Here is an 18,104-nt window from a genome sequence, read left to right on the forward strand (position 1 = left end):
GCCTTTAAGATTTAGAAAACTAATAGCTTTTTAACAATAGAAACGGGAGAAAGTCATTCAGACATATTTTTGAAAGTTCTTTATGAATAAAGACACTTAAATTTTGGGGCAAATGAATTTGAGACAATCAGTAAAGTTTAAACAAAACAAAACAACTGGCAACAAGTTTTTTTCAGACTAAGGAATAACTGCTGATGCAGCTCACCCATTGTTTTGCTAGAAATGCCTGAAAGTTATGTTGACAATCACATCAGATACCAGATTATCATCTGATAAATCCTTGTTTTTAAGAGCAGTAAATGTTTCAAGAGTTTAGACAATGTCCTCATTGTCTAACTGGTGTTACAATGTTGCTGTAAAACTCAGCTTAGCAAAGGCAGACATACTGGTGATAGAGGAAATAACGTGTCATAAACCTTAACAATAGACTTAATTTGGTTCACATTTATTTAAATCAAATTAATATGATGTAATCCTTTAAACACACTTTTTTAACCTATGAAATGAGGGAACATAACTGCATGTAAGGTGTTTATCATATTATTAGGGATATCTGTTTCACTCGCCCATATATCCATCCACTGCTTGAAAATCAGTGATGACAGAGCAGTACTCTGTGCCCACATGTTTTATCCACCAACACAGTAGAAGAAATGACGGGGACACAGAAGAACACATAACACATTGTTGTCTCCAGACATTTGGATGCAGTCTCAGCCTCTACTGTAAGCATGGGGGAGTAAAACAATGAGGTGTTTTTCCCACCTAAATACAGAATTCAGGATGTCCAGTGTGGTAAATCAATCGTTTTTAAAGCTGAAGAGAGAGTCTGTAGGTCTGTGGCTTTTTACAGAGCAGATGTATAGTTTCATCTGACTCCCGCCTTGATGTCTGATGCTTTGATGCTTCTCTTCCAAACTGGAGGGATCTGTATCACATTCAAAAGAAACGACACTTAGCATATTACACAATCTTTAACCACTGTTTCATCTGGCGTAATTAAAGAAAATGATGTCCAGTAATTTATATCAGCAATTTGAGGTAAGGAGTGGCCTTATAGAGATTAAAGACTGGTATTCACCATGTGAGGTGCCATGGTACCATATTAAGAATCTAATAAAAACCAAAATTTGTATTACTAGCGGGGGTACTGAAGGCTCTAGATGTCGTCCCAAGAATGACAGCAGTCGTCTCCATATCAGCCCGCTGCCCAAGAACATGAAGCCTGTTACCAGCCAGAAAACACGAGGGTCCTGATGGTAAACACAAACAGGCAAACACATTAAGGAAAAGTATAAAAACTCAGACGACACTGCAGCAACACTGGAAGGCTACAGAACAACAAAAGAGACAAGCACGTCTGCATGCACGTCCACAAACAAAATGTAATGATTTTAAATTTCTTTGAAATTCACACTGACATAACAATCAACCATTTTTAATTAAATCAATTTATTTTTTTTCTGTAAAATAAAATGACAAATGCTTATTAGAAACTATACGAAGCCAAAGTTTTGTTTTTCAGATGTCTGATTTTTAACAGTCCAAAACACACAAAGGCAAAGGCTTACGGGAATAAAAAAAAATTAAGGCAAGTTTTTAACGGCAAACTCTAGATGTGATGCAATTCTTTAGCAAGAAGCTGTCTCACCTCTTCGAAACACGACGTCAAATTCATTCCAAAGGCCACCCCTATCAGACCAAACAAGGAAAGGGAGAAGGAACCCATCGTCAGCTGCAGATTCAGGCGCATCATCACGTTACGATGGCTGGAAGAAAATAAAACCTTAAGAGACTTAAAATATATGTCTGTCATGGGTCAGCTTAAAGGACAGGTTCAGTTGTTCCAAGAAAAAAGTTAGGTGCTCATTTATACATTAAACATTTTGTTCACCTTAATCAGATTTAAATACACTTTTAAATCCAAATGAGGAACGTGTATATTGGCCCCCATCCCTGTCATTGAAAGTACATTAGGAAGCGATCGTTACTGTATATCCAGTATATGTGTGAGTTTGTGTGTACCTGTCCAGATTAATGAAAATGACACTTTCAGAGTCGTCTATCAGCCCTTTCAGCTCCCTGGTCTTGTTCCCCAGCTCCTCAGCCTGTATGGAGCAGTTCACAGTATGAACAGTCAACACAATCAACAGAACCACTCACTGTAAAAGGTACAGATAAGTGTAAATATTTACAAAAAGGTGTTTTCAGGTCTTGATATACAGACTAGTTTTTCTAATAATTAATAAGGAAAAGTGAAACATTTTTATATCTAACAGTTAGTCAACGGTTGGGGCTTTCCATACATAGCACTACCTGCATATAGTAATTTTCCAGTAACAGTTCCATCTCCTCAGCGTGGTCAATACCCAAACTGCTCTCCTCACTAGAAAGGCAGACAGACAGATATGAGAAAATTAAAAATACAAAAAATTGACCATTTTGTATTTTGGAACTACTCTAAAACTTTACCCCCTTCAAACATAAAAACAAAAAATACAACTGCATCTTTCTGCAGAACAAAAATGTTTTTATGCCATATACCATTTTAATACCTCAAATCACATGAACAAGTTTTAGTTGTCACACAGCAACAGTCCTCTTGAGCACCCAGACAATAAATATCAGTCCGAAAAAAATCCCCCAAATCATCAGACCTCATGCAAGAATATTTTCATATTGCCATCCTAAATCTCTCATGCTTTTTCCTCTAAAGTTTGCTTATGGGAGTATTTCAAACTGGGATTGACCACACACTTAAAAGCAGGAGCACTGGTCGTGAATTGCTCTTTGTAACCCGATACCACCTGCTGTTCTTGGGTCAGAGAGCAAAGGTGAGATTTGATCTATAGTGTCAGTTGAAATCAGAATGTGACCCAAGAGTGAAAAAAACAACAAAACACAACAAAAAAAGATGGGACACTCGTAAAAGCCTTGCTGAATCAGCTGATCGAAAACGTACAGAAAAAACTAAAACAACTGTATGCGACTATATATTACGGATCCCTTTTCCTTTTTATATATATAAAAAGGGCTTGACGTGAAGTTAGACGCCTAAAGACGTCTTGATATTCAAAGCGATACACAAATGCTTAGATGGGAGGCGTTAAAAGGCGATGTACAGTCACAAATATGGACGAGAGAATAATAATAGGTAATATCACACTCGGGTGTTACAACAGATGATGTTCACTCTGACAAAAGCTGCCATTTCAGGCCTTGATGCAGCTGAATGAGTTGACATGGTAAAAAGAAGTTGTCGGACCTTTCCGTAAAAGGCCGTGGCGGAGACGATGTTACGATGAACAGCGTATTCAAATAGTTTTATTATAACGTTAGTTATTTATTTGCATTTTAGTAAAGAAATTTAGATTTAGGCTAAACTATATTTGTACCTGCAAAGAAAGACTCGTGCAACTGGTCTGAACCGCTCGTAAATTATAAATACGAGGAAATGGCTGTTGTTAAATGACTCATGCGAGCCATTTCACAACAGACCTATTCACAAAATTAGTTCCGGGAAGAGGCCCATTGTGTGCGCATCCCATGCAACGCACGTGTACTTGTCTTACAAATATCTTATCTGACCGCGTGGCCTAATGGATAAGGCGTCTGACTTCGGATCAGAAGATTGAGGGTTCGAGTCCCTTCGTGGTCGTAAGTTTTTCACGTCTCCCTCATGTTCTATTTGGGGTGCTGCACACATTGCCTTGCTTTATCATCTCCACACTTAATGACTTTTCCTGATTCAATAGCTTATTGACATGATATTGAAATCATAAAATGTTTCATAAGTCTACAGAAAATTACATAAATGCTTGATATTTGTCACTTCTTAATCTGTAAAAGACTTTTCGGCAAACAAAAGGTTTAGTTTTTTAGAGGGAGAAAAATGGGAGGGTTGCATTCTTTGTTTTATAATTGGGTTTTAATGAGATCAGAAAAAATGGAAAGGAGTATTTAAATGGAAAAAATTCTGCTAACCAGTTACATCTGCGACGCCAAACCATAATCAGTTATTGAGGACAATGGGTACAAAAACACTATTTGTAGAGGGAAAAGATTTTGACACCTTGCGGGTCAGCAACATCTCAGACTTTCTTTTATTTTACTGCAGCCACTGACTGGGAGCTTTCACCTGCATTTAGCATTCATGTATGTGTATATGCGTGCACGTGAAACATACAAAACTCTTGGGTCCGTCCACTTCGTCAGACAGAGTTCTTCCATGAGCTCGTCCTCATCCAAAATTTTCAGCAAGGATTCCTTAAAAACCTTTATGTCCGTCTCCAACTCTGATAAGCTGTCAAGAGGAACAAGAGACAAGAAGGGAACTGAGAGAGATAGATGAAACTAAATATGTGAATATGATCGTTGAATGTTTAGGTCTAACACTGCCACAATGAGCCTTGAGGCATCCCACACGTGACTAATTAAGCTTTATAAAAGTAATCATCTAAACCAGTCCAGTCGCAGAGATGCTCACCCAGTTCCTCATATCCATAATTTAGAAAAGCATTGAAATCCTGATGCTATCTAACCTTATTTATAGTAGCATTTACAAATGATGTCAGTGTGGTTGTGTGCTTTACCTCTTGCTGTTCTGCAGCAGTACATGTAGTTTACTTCTATCAGCAGAAAGGATTTTAGGATCCACTAGGGATTCCAATGTGTCCAATATTACTGGCTCGACATCATTCAGCTGAGCTTGTAGAGTGTTTACCTGTTGACACAGACCCATTTATACAACACAAGCATGCTTCACCTCAACAGAGCCTCGTGGATGTCCTCAATTTACAGGCAGGTTTTTATCTTGGTGAGAACATGCTTAAATACACACAGTGTTTCTCTAATCTGTCTCACTTTGTGTTGCAGTATGGCCTCCAGTGCTCTGAACTCGAAGGGCAGGGTGTGCGTCTGTGATGCTAGCTGAGGGGCCAGGTCCAGTACCAACCAACGTTCCAATCCAAAGCCACGGAAATCCAACACCAACAGGGACTGAGGGGTCACGATGGCTTTCAAATACTGTGGAGAAACAGAGGGGTGTGGGTATATATATAAAAACAATGATGTAGATCATTAAAGTATAATTTATTTCTTTAATATTTTTTGGGGGACAGGTAAAAAGCCACAAAGTACAGATATTTTATTTTGCCAAATGTTTCCAACAAATTTCAATCTGTGATTTGTTGGATTTTTTTGGTCAATGTATTTTTGATATCCATGATTTTACAGAAGGTAACGGTGTGTTTCATTTGGTCGTCTGTCACTGGTGTCACATTCCCTTTGCATATGTATCAGCATTGTGGTTGTCTGCCAGAAGCTTTCATGAATTGATTCTTCCCTATCCAGTGTTAAGCTACAATTATACGATACATGTGTTTAGTCATGGGAAGTTATCAGAGACATAAGCTGAGAAAACATTAGCGCCAGCGTCCTATGTCCGCCGAAAATCATGGGAGAAACAGTGATTTTTAACATGAAACTGCTTTACTCAGTGTTTTAACCAGTTTTAATCACCGGGTCCATTTGTTTTGGAGAGGAGGAGACCTCTGCGGATAATTCAGGTCATGGTAAAAAACCTCCAGAACGAGGAACACTTAAGGAATCAACTTCCATGATCCCAAACTACTTCATATGACATACTATTTTTATGAAGAACTATGCCTAAAAGAAAAACTGTTCTTATTATCAATGGTTTCACTTTGACTTATGGTAACAAAACAATTCCTAATCAACAGCCAGATCAAAGGTGATATAGATTTGATTTAGAAGAGAAATGTGTCATTAATTACAAATTACTTAAAAGCAGTGTTGGGCAGTAACGCGTTACTGAATAATAATATTACAGTAACCCGTTACTTTTCCCAGTAACTAGTAGTAGTACTAGTAGTAACTAATTACTCTTCTAAAACAGTAATATTATTACTAGTTACTAACGCTGCGTTACTCGTTACTGAACGCACCATCCTTGATGTGAATCCACGACTGTGAGGCAGCTCAGCGGCACCAGACTTTGTTGTTCATGTCCACTGATAGCCAAAACTGAAGGAAGAAAGGAGAACGAGGGAGGAAAGGTGTTCTTTCCACAGCTGGAAGTAACTGCTGCCATTATTGTGTACAGTCTAAGATGGAAAGAACGTTGTCATCTATTGTAGATGAACAAAAAGCAAAAAGCTTTCAATAGTGAACATTTCTACATCTGATTTATTGACGCATCTGCTGAAGCAGCACAGCAACGTGAAACTTACAGCAAGAAACTCTGGCAGCTACTGTCACTGATGCTTGGACTCGTCGGGAGAGAGTGGTGTTGACATAAAAAAACGTTTTGTAACTACTCAATACTGCTCTTATAAACAGGCTACATGTGCAGTAAAACAGCTGTTTAAAAGTCGGGATTTACTTGCTTTATTTTTTTTATTTCAGCCGGTGGTGTTAAGAAACATTAGGCCTAGGCTATATGCTTTGTAACAACCACACTCCTTGCTGCTGTTATGAATATGATATTAGTTAATAAAGTAGGGGGAGAGAGGCTTTGTTTGGGGGTGAAGGGGGGTGGTAGTGAAAGCAGTGTTTCCCATAATTAGCCAATAATTAGGATAAATGTAAGTGCTGACCACCACATACTGATTTTAAAATTTTTTTACGAGCCGTATTTAAAATCATATTTGATTGAGGAGCATATATTCGTGTAGCACCTCCTTGCTCGCTCCCTCTCTCCTGAACACCGCTGCACAAACCTGTCCAAAGTTCGAATACACCCCCCACCCCACCCCCAAGGAAAGTAATATTGTAACATAACGAGTAACGTAACTAGTTGCTTTTATCACCCAGTAATAAGTAAAGTAATAATATCACTTTTTTAAGGAGTAATAAGTAACTAGTAATATATTACAATTTCTGAGTAACTTGCCCAACACTGCTTATAAGAGAGAAAGACAGCATTACCTCCATTCGTATGATAATGCAGTTATTTCTAGTAGTTAGGCTGGTACTGTGCTGAAAGCGAAGGTCTCTGGCCTGAAGACTTAACTCCTGGCAAAGCTCTGTTTTCTTCTTCTCTGTAAGAGAAAAATAAATGAGATGTAATAATATGGACATGACTGAATACTTAAACCAAAGGCAGAGGTGTAATACAAGATCTAGTGCTTTCAGCATCCGCCTCAGCATTGGTGGACGGTCACACCACAGGTCACAGCAATGGTGAGCAACACAGTGTTGATTACTGTACGTCCAAGTGTATATATTCAAAATAAGTAATCATTCATCTCAGTCACCACCTTAATTTTGCTCCTAAAATAAAAGACGGCAGGCAAGTTAATAAAAGATTAATAACACTTACCAAATGATGTCACATTCCCCTCTTGGTCAAACTTCATCTATGAAATAAATAAACACGAAACTGATTACTTACCTGTAGCAATCACAGTTATCAATGTATTTCAATAAATAACGTATGACAGTAGATTGGAGGTTGTTTGATAAGACATGTGGGAAAATCTGTATTAAATCCATCAGATAAAAGCTCTGAAATCAAACAGTCTGCATCTCCAAAAACATCTTGCCATTAGTTACATTTGACTTAGATCTGATAGTAGTAACTACTGCTCAGTAACCACAAAAAGGTTTCTGGCCGCCTGCCCTTGGTGGATCTCTTACCACCACAAAACTCGAAGGCACACTGGAAACAGGGGCGTCTGTCACTTTGTTGCGGATGAAGGACACTGTTCAAAGAAAACACTAAGTTAAACCACATGTAAAGGACATAATTCAAACATGAAGGCGGATAAAACTGAAACTACAGAATTTAAATATAGTCAGCTCTATAATTGTTGGGACCAGTGTTATTTCTATGGCTTGATACTCATCGTTGTAAAAGTTACATCGCTATGGTAATCAGCTACAATTTCAGAGGATTTTCAGGGATACTAGATTCAGTAGAAACCTACACATCCTGTGTACTTACTGCCCCATTTCAATGTGCCACAAGCATTTGGACAAATTAACATTTACAGAAGAGTAGCTTTTAAAAAAACGGCAAATTAACTGTATGATGAAAAAAACAATCCTGCAGTGGAACAACTTTTATTATCTTTATTATCTCTAGAAACACATATGCAGATGTCCTAATTACATATTTAACATGACTGATTCACTGATGAAGGTTAACATTTGATATGAGCTTCTGTTATTAACTGTTCTTCTAGGGTCTAATACTCTTCTCAGTTAGCTGAATGATTTTTGAGGCCGACAGAAATATCAATATTTTAGTGTTTAAAAAACTAATGAGACTTTGTTACTGATATTTTTTTTACATTAATATGACATAAAAACATGTTCGGTTATTTCAGAGTTGTGACCAAGTAAGGTATTACAGTTATATATTGTACACTAAAAGGAATAAATTTGTCAGTGCTCTCTGTTTTAGATAATCTCCAAATTATTGGCAAGTCTGTATAGAAAATTCCTGTTACTTATCCACCAACACTTACATCGATACCAATATATCTGTGATAAGCTAATAGCAGTCGATAAAATTGGCCTATAATAATGTAAACATGTATTTCAGAATCAGAAACACTTTTAATGGCCAGGTATGTGTACACATACGAGGAATTTGACTCCGGTGTTGTATTGTTCTCAATGTACATCCACAGAACAACAAGCTAGACACAAACCACAGTGTACAGTACACACACATACACACACACACAACCATAAAGAAAACAACATTTGTAGACGGCAAGATGTATGAAAAACATATCAAGAACTGCAATCAGGATAAATTGGTGTTTGGTTACGAAAAGACTGCCAAAAGTGAACAATGTAAAAGCGGCATATAACCCCAAAATATGAATTCAGCAGAGAAAGAAAGCATGTGTGCATACTGACAATCTTTCCTTCTTACCGGGCCATGTTGCACCTCCTTGCAGCAGGTTCTCCTTCCTCACCGCTGTAGCATGAGATGTTCTGGGTTGACATCTGGACACAGGCAGTGTTTGACTGCAGAGAGCATTTGAATCAGCATCACTGTGGCTCCTGCTGTACAATCCCACGTTTCTATTTCCAGGTGGAACAGTGTACTTCAGTGGGTAGCGCACTCTACGAGCACTACAGAGGAGGAGGGTTCGAGTCCCACCCATCGTGGAGACAAAGGGACTAAGACAACTGAAAAGGCGCTTTGGATAAACGTTCCCACCAAATGGCTGATACATCCCAGAGCAGTTCATACATCCAGCCAGCAGCAGCCTGTGTAGTGTCACCTCCACACCACCACAACACACAGCCCTCACACAGACTGCCATACTGGGTTTAGGTTTGGAGGGCGGATTTTTACCACTGCAGTAGCACGGAGATCATAACACATACAACAGCAGGTGGATAAAAGGAAGGCAAGACGTTGCCTCCATAAGAAATGACAGATGAAATTGTGTTTAATCCTTGGGTCATGTCATTGGTGGCCTCTCAGTGCCCTCGAGGTTACTGAGACAGTCCAGATCCGCAGGTACAACACGAATGAAAATATTATAACCACTTAACACTACACAAATACTGGTTAACGTAGCCTCAAATAACTTACAGCTCGGCTAATATTACTTACTAACTTTCTGTGCATGTTATGCTAGTTAACTTAGCATCGGGGGCAGCTTGAGCTCTCAGTAAATTTACGTTTAAAATTCGCAGTGACAGTAAACAAAGTCACAAGTAACACAAGTCAGTTACCTACCGCTAACTACAGACTTTTCCGAATCAACACATTATGCTCTGTTTAAGTCCGAAAACTACACAGGTGTCCGGGTTAGCATGAAGGAACTAGCAAACAGGAGGAGGACAGGGGCAAGAGCGCTGCGCCGGACCATGATGCACCGCGGCCACAAGGGCCAAAGATCGTCTCCAGGAAAGTAAATCACTCGGACCGCAAAATGAAAATTTGAGCTTAATTTAAGAAAGTCTCTAGCATTTTATTTAATGTATTCCTGTAGCGGTTCAATAACATTTTTCTCCCATGGAAAGTCCTTTAGAAATCAGCAAACAGATTACTATAAACTAAAGACAACAAATAAAATCCTGATTTAAAAAGCCTAATTGTGCCTCTAATAATAGGCCACAATTCACTGCAAGCAGCATTTCAATCTGACGTTGTTCTTCTTTATTTCCTTTTAGTTTATTTGAATTTGATGTTAACCGAGTAGGCTATAGGCTTAATTCCTTTTATTGATGTGTACTGGTGTAGCCTAGTATTGTGTAGGCTATTTGGATACACAATGGTATATATCCAAAGGGCTGTGTGTGTTGTGTTTTTGGAAAGCACTTTGGGTCAACTCTTGTTGTTTTTAAATGTTCCATACAGGCTAAATAAAGGGACTTGACTTGAGTCTGTGGATGTTATTAACAATAGGCTATTTCGGGCTTTTGTGGCACCCGGAACAAACCGTGATAGGATGCGTATTGATGTGGACTTGATGCTGTGGCTTGGCTAGGACACCGGGTTGGTGGAAACGGTGTAGGCGCAGCCGCGGAGGTGTTGTCAGCATCAGCATCTGTCCGCTGGATGCAGATAACCGGAAGGATGCTGATGCAGCGAGGAAGCGTGGGGATTTTATTGTGTTGACGCTGTCTCCGATTATAAACAGTTCCGTCGTCAAACCAGACCACGTCCATTTTTTATTTTATTCTTTCGCTGTTGTTTTTCTGTATCAGTAGCTGCCATGTTCCCATCGTGTTACACCAAACCCACGGACAGCGGCGGTAAAAGGAGCTCCATGGCTAAGTTGCTGCTCGGGGTTTTTGTGGTTTATTTGTTCCACACCGTCTGGCTGCTGTACGGCTTCCTCAACACTAAACCCTGTGATGGAGGCTCAGGGGAGCTCTGCATCACATCCTACCTGGCGGCGAGACCCAGACTACAGGTTAGCACAGGCCTTGTATCTTGATTCCTCACCCCTCATGGCAGATCAACAAATCTGGGACATCGAAACTCAGTTTCTGTGAGATCCAGCACAAGCCACCCCTTCATGGGCCTGATAATTTAGTTTGGGAGTAACTAAACCGAGTGCACCTTTTCATTTTAATGGAGATACTGCTCAGTATAATCCCCTGGCATGTGTTGTGTGCATGACAGTCAGTCAAGTAAAATAATGAGTTTTTTCAGATGAAAAGAGTTTAGAGCTCATTTATTTACATATAAAGAGATAGGTTAGTGTTTGTGTGCCTGAACAGTTAAATGTTCTGGTGATTTATTGGTCTGAACATGACCATGAATGAATGATGAATCATTTCTGAGATTTCATAATGTAGGTCTACTGTAGTCATGGTTTCCCTTTCATTTCTGCTGTTGCATTCAATTTGGAATTGGACTCAAAGCTTTTCTAAAAATGGAAAAGGCTGCATTGAATCTCTTCTTTTCTTCTTCTTTTTCCCCAGATGAGTGTCTTCACCTGCCTCCTGCCAGACAACAGCCAACTCAACCTTGCTGTAAAAATAGACCCGTTTGACCCACATTCTACATTTGAGAGGTGAGTTTTCACTTGTTGATACAGCTGGTAATCATGCACATTTTAATTAAGACTTCTTCCTCATTGCCAAGAGAAATCTTCATGGCATGAAATGTTGTTTTACATACCGGTAGCAGGTTGTTATATGGAAAATAAGTCATACATGTTTGTTAAATGTTTATTGAAAAGGAATTGTACATTACCAGACAACTGGTTGTTTTAACTTACTGTCTCTCTGTCTTTTGTCATTTATACATTACTGTCTCTCTCCTATATATAGAAAGGTGAATGTTTCTCTGCCACAGGAGACTCGAGCTAATGGCACTCTGTATGCAATCGTGTATGTTCACAAAGCCGGTGTTTCACCTCTGGAGGACCGCAGAGAAGTCCACCACGCAGCTCAGCTCACTACCTACATCCCTCCCACTCACACCGAGGGGCAGAGAGACACGCAGAAGGTGAAATGTAATTCAGTATCTGTCAGGGCCCACCGATCATATTTCAGCCACTGTTGCAGCAGATTTAGACATGTGGCCTTTGCTGCAAATGAGTTATTTTTGTGGCTCCATCAGAGGCTGAGTCCCAGATCAGAGAATCCTGTATCCCACTGGAGACCTCACCTGTCAATCACTATGATGTCAGAGGACTTCACCTTCAACAAGGCGGGGCTTCCTAGTGATGTGCGGCGCTACATGAGAGTGTAAGTTAGTCACATGAAGCTTTGGAGGTCACACAGCCCGGTGATCTATCAGAGTGCTGCTGACTCCTGCTTTATTGCTGCTTTTCTCTGCAGTACACTCAAGTTCTGGAGTGGGTGGACAGCGAACATACACAGACATTTTTTTCTGCTCTTTTTGAATACAGTTTACTAAAAATAGGAAATGTGTAAGTGGTTTTCTTAAGTAATATGAAAATATATAAAATGATGATACATGATATATGATATATAACATCAGCAAAAACATCTACAGTCACCAATCTGTGCAATATTAATTTCTCAAGGAAAGTTTTCAGCCAGAGATCTTCTTAAGGCATCTATACTATTTGTATACCCTTATCAGTGTTTAGGCAAATCTAGATCTTAAAGTAATATTTGTTTAGCTCCCTGCAGCTCCACAAGGTGTAAATAATGAATCTGCCCTGAGCCATTGTGTGTGTTAAAATGAAACTGTCGTCCTGTCTCTCCTTGTAGCTCTCAGGATGGCCGACAGATGGTCTACCTCCCTCTGCTGCTGGTTAATGAGCTCAGCTTCAGAGTCAGAGACCTCATGGTAGGACAATTTTACTCACTTTGTAAAAGCTAAGTCTAATAAATTCTGGGCTTTGAGTGAAATGACCAGCATGGCTGTACATGTGTCTGTCCACATATTCACAGGAGATCAGCAGCAGCACCGTTCAGCTCCCTCTGACTGTATCCTATGAGGGGATCTCTTTAAGGGGATTTCGGTTCTGGGTGCATCTGCAGGACGTGGTTTACTCCCTGCGACAGTTTGGTGAGCTAATGAGATGAGAACAGATATGTAATGATTTAAAGAGTTATGCTTTTTTAAAGGTATTAAATGGGTTCTCCTGCAGGATGTGGTGTCTACTCTGCAATATTATGGTGTATTAAGAAGTCTTTTGTAATAGTTCTGAGGTCAAATGAAAACTTTGTTTTTATTGTTGTAGAACCTCAATATGTTAGACCTAAATAACTAGCATGCAAATCAGCCTTTTACTTTTTATATCACATAGTCAAGAGATCAAACTAAACTAAGTCCTTTGATTGCATCTTTTGTCATAATGCAAGAACTTAAGGACTCAAAGCAGACTCGGAACAGTTTGAAGGGGTAACAAAGGGTTTTATTGAAAAGTGCAACGGAAGACTGGGTGGTAGGTTCCAACAGGGCAGAATGGAGAACACGGAGGAGGGGAGTTTGTCCAGGCAAGATGTGAGCAGAGTTCCCGGAGGTAGTGTGATCCACATGTGGTTAACTGATAATCTGGCAAAGAATGTGAGGAGGACTGGGGTTGAAATACTGCAGGAGCTTGATTAGTGGAATGAGGACCAGGTGCGCCGCTGGAGCCAGAGAGTGTAGCCACGCCCAGACAAACACAGACAGGGAGGACAGACAGAAAACACAGGGAAGGGGGGGAACGAAAGAACACAAGGTAGTGGGGAGATTCTGCAGTACCACAACATCTTTGTGTTTATCCAGGTTTCACAGAAGAGAACGTAGATGAGATTAAAGAAATTTTGGTGGGCTCCAACCTCTACCTGCTAGTGTTGACTGCTCTCATCACAGCTCTGCAAGTAAGATTATACACACCACAGAAAATACCGTACATATTAGAATCCACCAGATTCATAGTCTTATGAATTGTGAAATATTTTAACAATCCCATTCTCTGTATGTAGCACAGTGTGTCAGGCATAATGCAAGCATTGTAAAATTGAAAGTATGTTTTTTTCTCTCTCTCCACGTCTATCGTTTTCTACAGCTCATCTGTGAATTCTTGGCTCTTAAAAATGACATCAGCTCATGGAGAAAAAAGAAGACCATGGTGGGAATGTCCAGAAAGTCGGGTAAGAAAATCATCACATTATACAAGCGTGGCGTTTTAAACTAGTTTGCAGTACTAAAGGTTTTTTTGCACAGGGCTTACCAGCAATCATGAACAACATTTAATTATAGTTTTTCTGTAAATAATAAGACAGTACGGCCGTGCCTTGAAAACAGTTAGGGCCCAACTGTTCCTTCTGTCTCTCCCCTCTCTCTTTGTAGTACTGTGGCGTAGTCTGAGTACTTTGCTGATTTTCCTCCATCTGCTAGAGGAGACCAGTCTACTGGTGCTGCTTCCTGTTGGACTGGGAGCATGTGTAGAGGTATTTAGTATAATTACTCTCCTCTGACAGAAAGTCTCAAATATCAAAACTAAAAACACAAAACCATATCTGTCATCCCGTCAGGTATGGAAGGTGTTTAAAGTGTTTAACATCCAGTGGCAGTGGAAGAGCTCTAAGCTCCATGTAAGTACAGCGCCATTAAGCCACAGCAGTTTTAACATGTGATATAATTTGATTCTATAATATGTTTTTCTAACTTATGACAGCCTCCCCTCTTGCTGTGTAGGTAAATAAGCTGGATGAAGAAGAAAGGAAGACCGTGGAGTTTGATACACAGGTATCAGGAAAGTTCTATCTTGTTTGAATTTATATTCTGCCACTGGCTTGCCTTCATTTTAATATTTTGTCTGTGGGTCTGTGTGTCAGGCGTCCAGATACTTGTCCTACTTGGTCTATCCGCTGTGTATCAGTGGAACTATTTTCTCACTGGCCTACTTTCGCCAAAAGAGGTGAGCTCACCACTGCTTTCAATTCAGTTGTCTGCTCTGTCACGAATAGTTCAAATAACGTCTCATTACACTGCTGATAAATGTCACACACTCTTTTGCCCAGTCAACTTGTAACATTTCAATACAAACTCTTTCCTGGTGACATTGTAGTTCCTTTCCATGCATTGTACTGAAGTGTTTTAAGCAGTCAGATTCCATCAGATCAGAATGTTTCTTGAATAAAAGTAAGATTTTGTTTTTGGCTGTCACTATATACACTTGGCAGCAACTACACGTATATTACAAAGCTAGATACTAAATATGCACTTCTGATTATTAGATCAACATTAAAACTGTGTTATGTTGACAGTTACTACTCCTGGTTGATCAACAGCCTGGTGACTGGTGAGTTCACTTACATCCATTTGTACGAGTGAAACAAGCTCATCTGTACAATTCATCATTTAATTTATTAGGCTTTTCTTGAAATGATGCCTCAACTTTAATATTGACCCGTAGTGTGCTGTGTGTATTGACACTTTAACTGTTGTCCTCTCAGGAGTGTATGCCTTCGGCTTCCTGTCCATGGCCCCGCAGCTCTTCATTAACCACAAGGTCTGTCCTGCAACTTCACAAGAGGCATCAAAACCAATAACAAGTGTATTAATTAACTAGAGTGCTGAGTGAAATTAAATCATTTAAATACTGATATACTATGTGAACTGTCCTCTGCTGTCTGTGACACTCCCTCTTTGTGTTTCTCCACCCGCCCTCTCTGGATCAGTTAAAGTCTGTGAGCCACCTGCAGGGGACAGTGTTGATGTACAGAGTGAGTGTGACCATCTCTCCGGCTGAGACTTTGTACAACCAAGAGCAGATTAGCTTTGTGCTTTGGTTCTCAAACTTTGTCAAATCTTTGTATGAAAATGCTTCTACTTTGACTGTTGTTAATCCTCCTCTATTTTACAGTGAATTCATTGTTTTACTGTTGTCATATAACAGTTGGAAAACCTTTTTTAATTCCACTGGAATTGACTGCAAAAGCTGGCTAGAGTCTCTAGCTAGCTTTTGCCAGTCAATGAGTTAATTTCCTATTTTCTCCGTCCCCTCTCTCCACCAGGGAGTGAACACACTGATCTCAGATCTGTGCTCCTGTGCCTCCTTTTTCTCCTCTTCTGGATACTTCTCCTCCTCTCATCAACTTTCCTGCTTCAGAGATGAGCTCCTCTTCATCCTCTACCTCTACCAGCGAAGGTAGGACACTCAATGTTAACATACACTTTTACACAGAACATGTAAATACCATGGGACTCTGGTACCTGATAGTGTTTTCAGTCCCTCCACTTGTGTTGTTTTCTATTCACCGTCCACCTGAATGTCTGGATTTGTCTGGTTTAAAGTTGCTGAAATACCAACAACTGATTCTGATACAGTCCTACTTTTATCTCATATCTCCACCAGGCGTTACGCCCCCAAGGCCAGAAGGCGAGAGTCTGGGACCCACAGCAAGAAACTAAAGACTCAATGAGGAGAAGGCAAATTCTCCTCCTTCCTTTTTTCGGAAAGTGAATGCACAAACACACTAAAAGTCATCTTTGAAACAACACTGACGATGTGAAAGGGAGACTCAGGCAGGACACTCGGCCATGTGTGCCGCACAGCAGCTTCCAAATGATCCAAGATGAGCTGTTCTGCTTCTGGCTCTTCACTGCTCTACACTCCTGATGCTGCTGCTTTTTGTTTGGCATCAATGAATCTTCCCCTTTACTGCTACAGTGATTGAGCTCATCCATGTACAGACACTTTCGGCTGCACGTCACGCCGGCTACCTTTTAAGAAGAATATCGACAGCATCATATCAGCCACGTCGTAATGTGCATTTGCTTGATTCTGCTCGCAAACATAAGGGGGGGGGGGTGATGTATAAAGATATGGCTCATAAGCTTGAACCCTTTAAAATGTACTTTCAGAAAAAACATTTTAAGGATTTTTTGTACAGATTTATACACATACAGTATATTCTGTACTGTATGCTTGTTCCAGCATTTCTCTGAAGCTGGAACGCTCCCTAATAAAGGCATAAAATGCCCAATAAACAAGAAAAATAAGCATTTCAGTGAAGCTATATGAAACTTTATGTAACTAAAATATTACCAGAGACAACATCATTTTTACAGTTGCACCATTAGATTCACTGAAAAATAGTCTGGGAATTTAACATAATGTCCCGTGGTCTGAACATTGCATGGCTTTGCAACACAAGTGTGTGATGACAGAAACACAGGTGGGTCCTGCAGGGTTGTAGATAAGCAAGATGGCTGTGACGGGCGATGTAAACAAAGGGAAAGAGCACCCAGATTCAAGCCCTGGTCTACAGGGTACCAAAACATGCAACTTTACCTCAACGCCAAAGAGCCAGGCTCGTCAGTATGACAGTAAGAGTCATACTCAACTCTAGTGATGGTACTTACACTGTTCATCCATCTCTGGGGTCCCTCACACACAGGGGTTCACCTCATATATTTCCCACACTGGGCACGTCTCCGATGGCCTCACGGCAAGCCGCCCCACTTCTGACACCATGGGCCTTTCCGAAACAAGACCTTCACCACTTCCACTCCGTCACAGAGTGTACTCTGGTTCAACTTTCGGATGAACTTTCCTCTCCCTAGCGGAAATTGGATCTGACATTCACTCTCTACAATCACTACAATTTGAGAATTGATGTTGAGGAAAAGTGTTTTGCAACAACGAAACTGAAACCATTTGTCATTTATTTTATGATTGTTTATGTACCAATTTGTTTTGGTTAGATTTAGAATATTGCTTTTAGATGTTGACTGGTTCAGCTATAAATTTATGAAAAATACCTATTTATACATATATTATTTTGTGACAAGATTGGTTGTAAAACACCATATCGAACCTCTTTATATTATATGGAAAATATTACATGAACAAATGCAAATGGTCTAAAAAGAAACCACAAATACAATTTCAAAATAAAAATCAAACAATATATTCAAATGGTAAATTAAAACAGTTAAAATGTGTAAAGATGTAACTATGTTTCTTAAATGCTTTTGTTGCTTGTTAGGTGATCCCCCTACGTATCTAGTTGTGTCGTGTTCTATTATTCTTTCTGTGCATACTCAAATCTTCCTGAAGGGGAGGGCAGTGTGATGGAGTACCATCACTACTGTTGACTATGCGTTCTTCAGTGTTGCGGTCAAGTTGCATGTTTGGTACCCTGTAGACCCAGGTTTGAATCTGGGTGGGTAACTCTCTCCTTCG

At 39.9% G+C, this 18,104-nt stretch overlaps 2 protein-coding genes and 1 non-coding gene across 4 annotated transcripts; 2 read left to right on the forward strand and 1 right to left on the reverse strand.

The window, feature by feature from the left end:
* Positions 1–384: 384 nt before the first annotated feature.
* Positions 385–9,854, reverse strand: LOC119897850 (magnesium transporter MRS2 homolog, mitochondrial-like). 2 transcript variants are annotated; one of them, XM_038711845.1, is made up of 13 exons: positions 9,728–9,851; positions 8,909–9,003; positions 7,660–7,724; positions 7,343–7,379; positions 6,949–7,061; positions 4,864–5,025; positions 4,593–4,723; positions 4,187–4,303; positions 2,317–2,386; positions 2,026–2,108; positions 1,652–1,769; positions 1,140–1,253; positions 385–928 (listed from the first exon to the last, which is right to left on the reverse strand). In XM_038711845.1, exons 4-13 carry the CDS (start codon positions 7,377–7,379, stop codon positions 869–871), a joined length of 1,005 nt encoding a protein of 334 aa, XP_038567773.1. In that variant the 5' UTR covers positions 7,660–7,724; positions 8,909–9,003; positions 9,728–9,851; the 3' UTR covers positions 385–868. The 2 variants fall into 2 exon arrangements, with proteins under 2 accessions (XP_038567773.1, XP_038567772.1); XM_038711844.1 differs by having other exon boundaries at positions 8,909–9,854.
* On the forward strand, positions 3,586–3,658 carry trnar-ucg. The gene has a single exon. It is a non-coding gene; the product is annotated as a tRNA-Arg (tRNA).
* A 641-nt stretch (positions 9,855–10,495) lies between the features above and the next one.
* Positions 10,496–16,921, forward strand: LOC119897853 (cleft lip and palate transmembrane protein 1-like protein). The gene is made up of 17 exons (XM_038711860.1): positions 10,496–10,910; positions 11,425–11,516; positions 11,776–11,953; positions 12,068–12,195; positions 12,688–12,766; positions 12,871–12,988; positions 13,694–13,788; positions 13,977–14,061; positions 14,261–14,361; positions 14,446–14,505; positions 14,609–14,659; positions 14,749–14,831; positions 15,181–15,215; positions 15,370–15,425; positions 15,595–15,639; positions 15,931–16,064; positions 16,272–16,921. The coding sequence occupies exons 1-17, from the start codon at positions 10,710–10,712 to the stop codon at positions 16,336–16,338; spliced, it is 1,608 nt and encodes a 535-aa protein (XP_038567788.1). The 5' UTR covers positions 10,496–10,709; the 3' UTR covers positions 16,339–16,921.
* The last annotated feature ends 1,183 nt before the right edge of the window (positions 16,922–18,104 follow it).

This window comes from Micropterus salmoides, unplaced genomic scaffold (genome assembly GCF_014851395.1).
Source record: "Micropterus salmoides isolate LMB-PRFRI ecotype aquatic unplaced genomic scaffold, ASM1485139v1 Ms_hic_scaffold_11, whole genome shotgun sequence".
In the NCBI taxonomy this organism is placed as follows: Eukaryota; Metazoa; Chordata; class Actinopteri; order Centrarchiformes; family Centrarchidae; genus Micropterus; species Micropterus salmoides.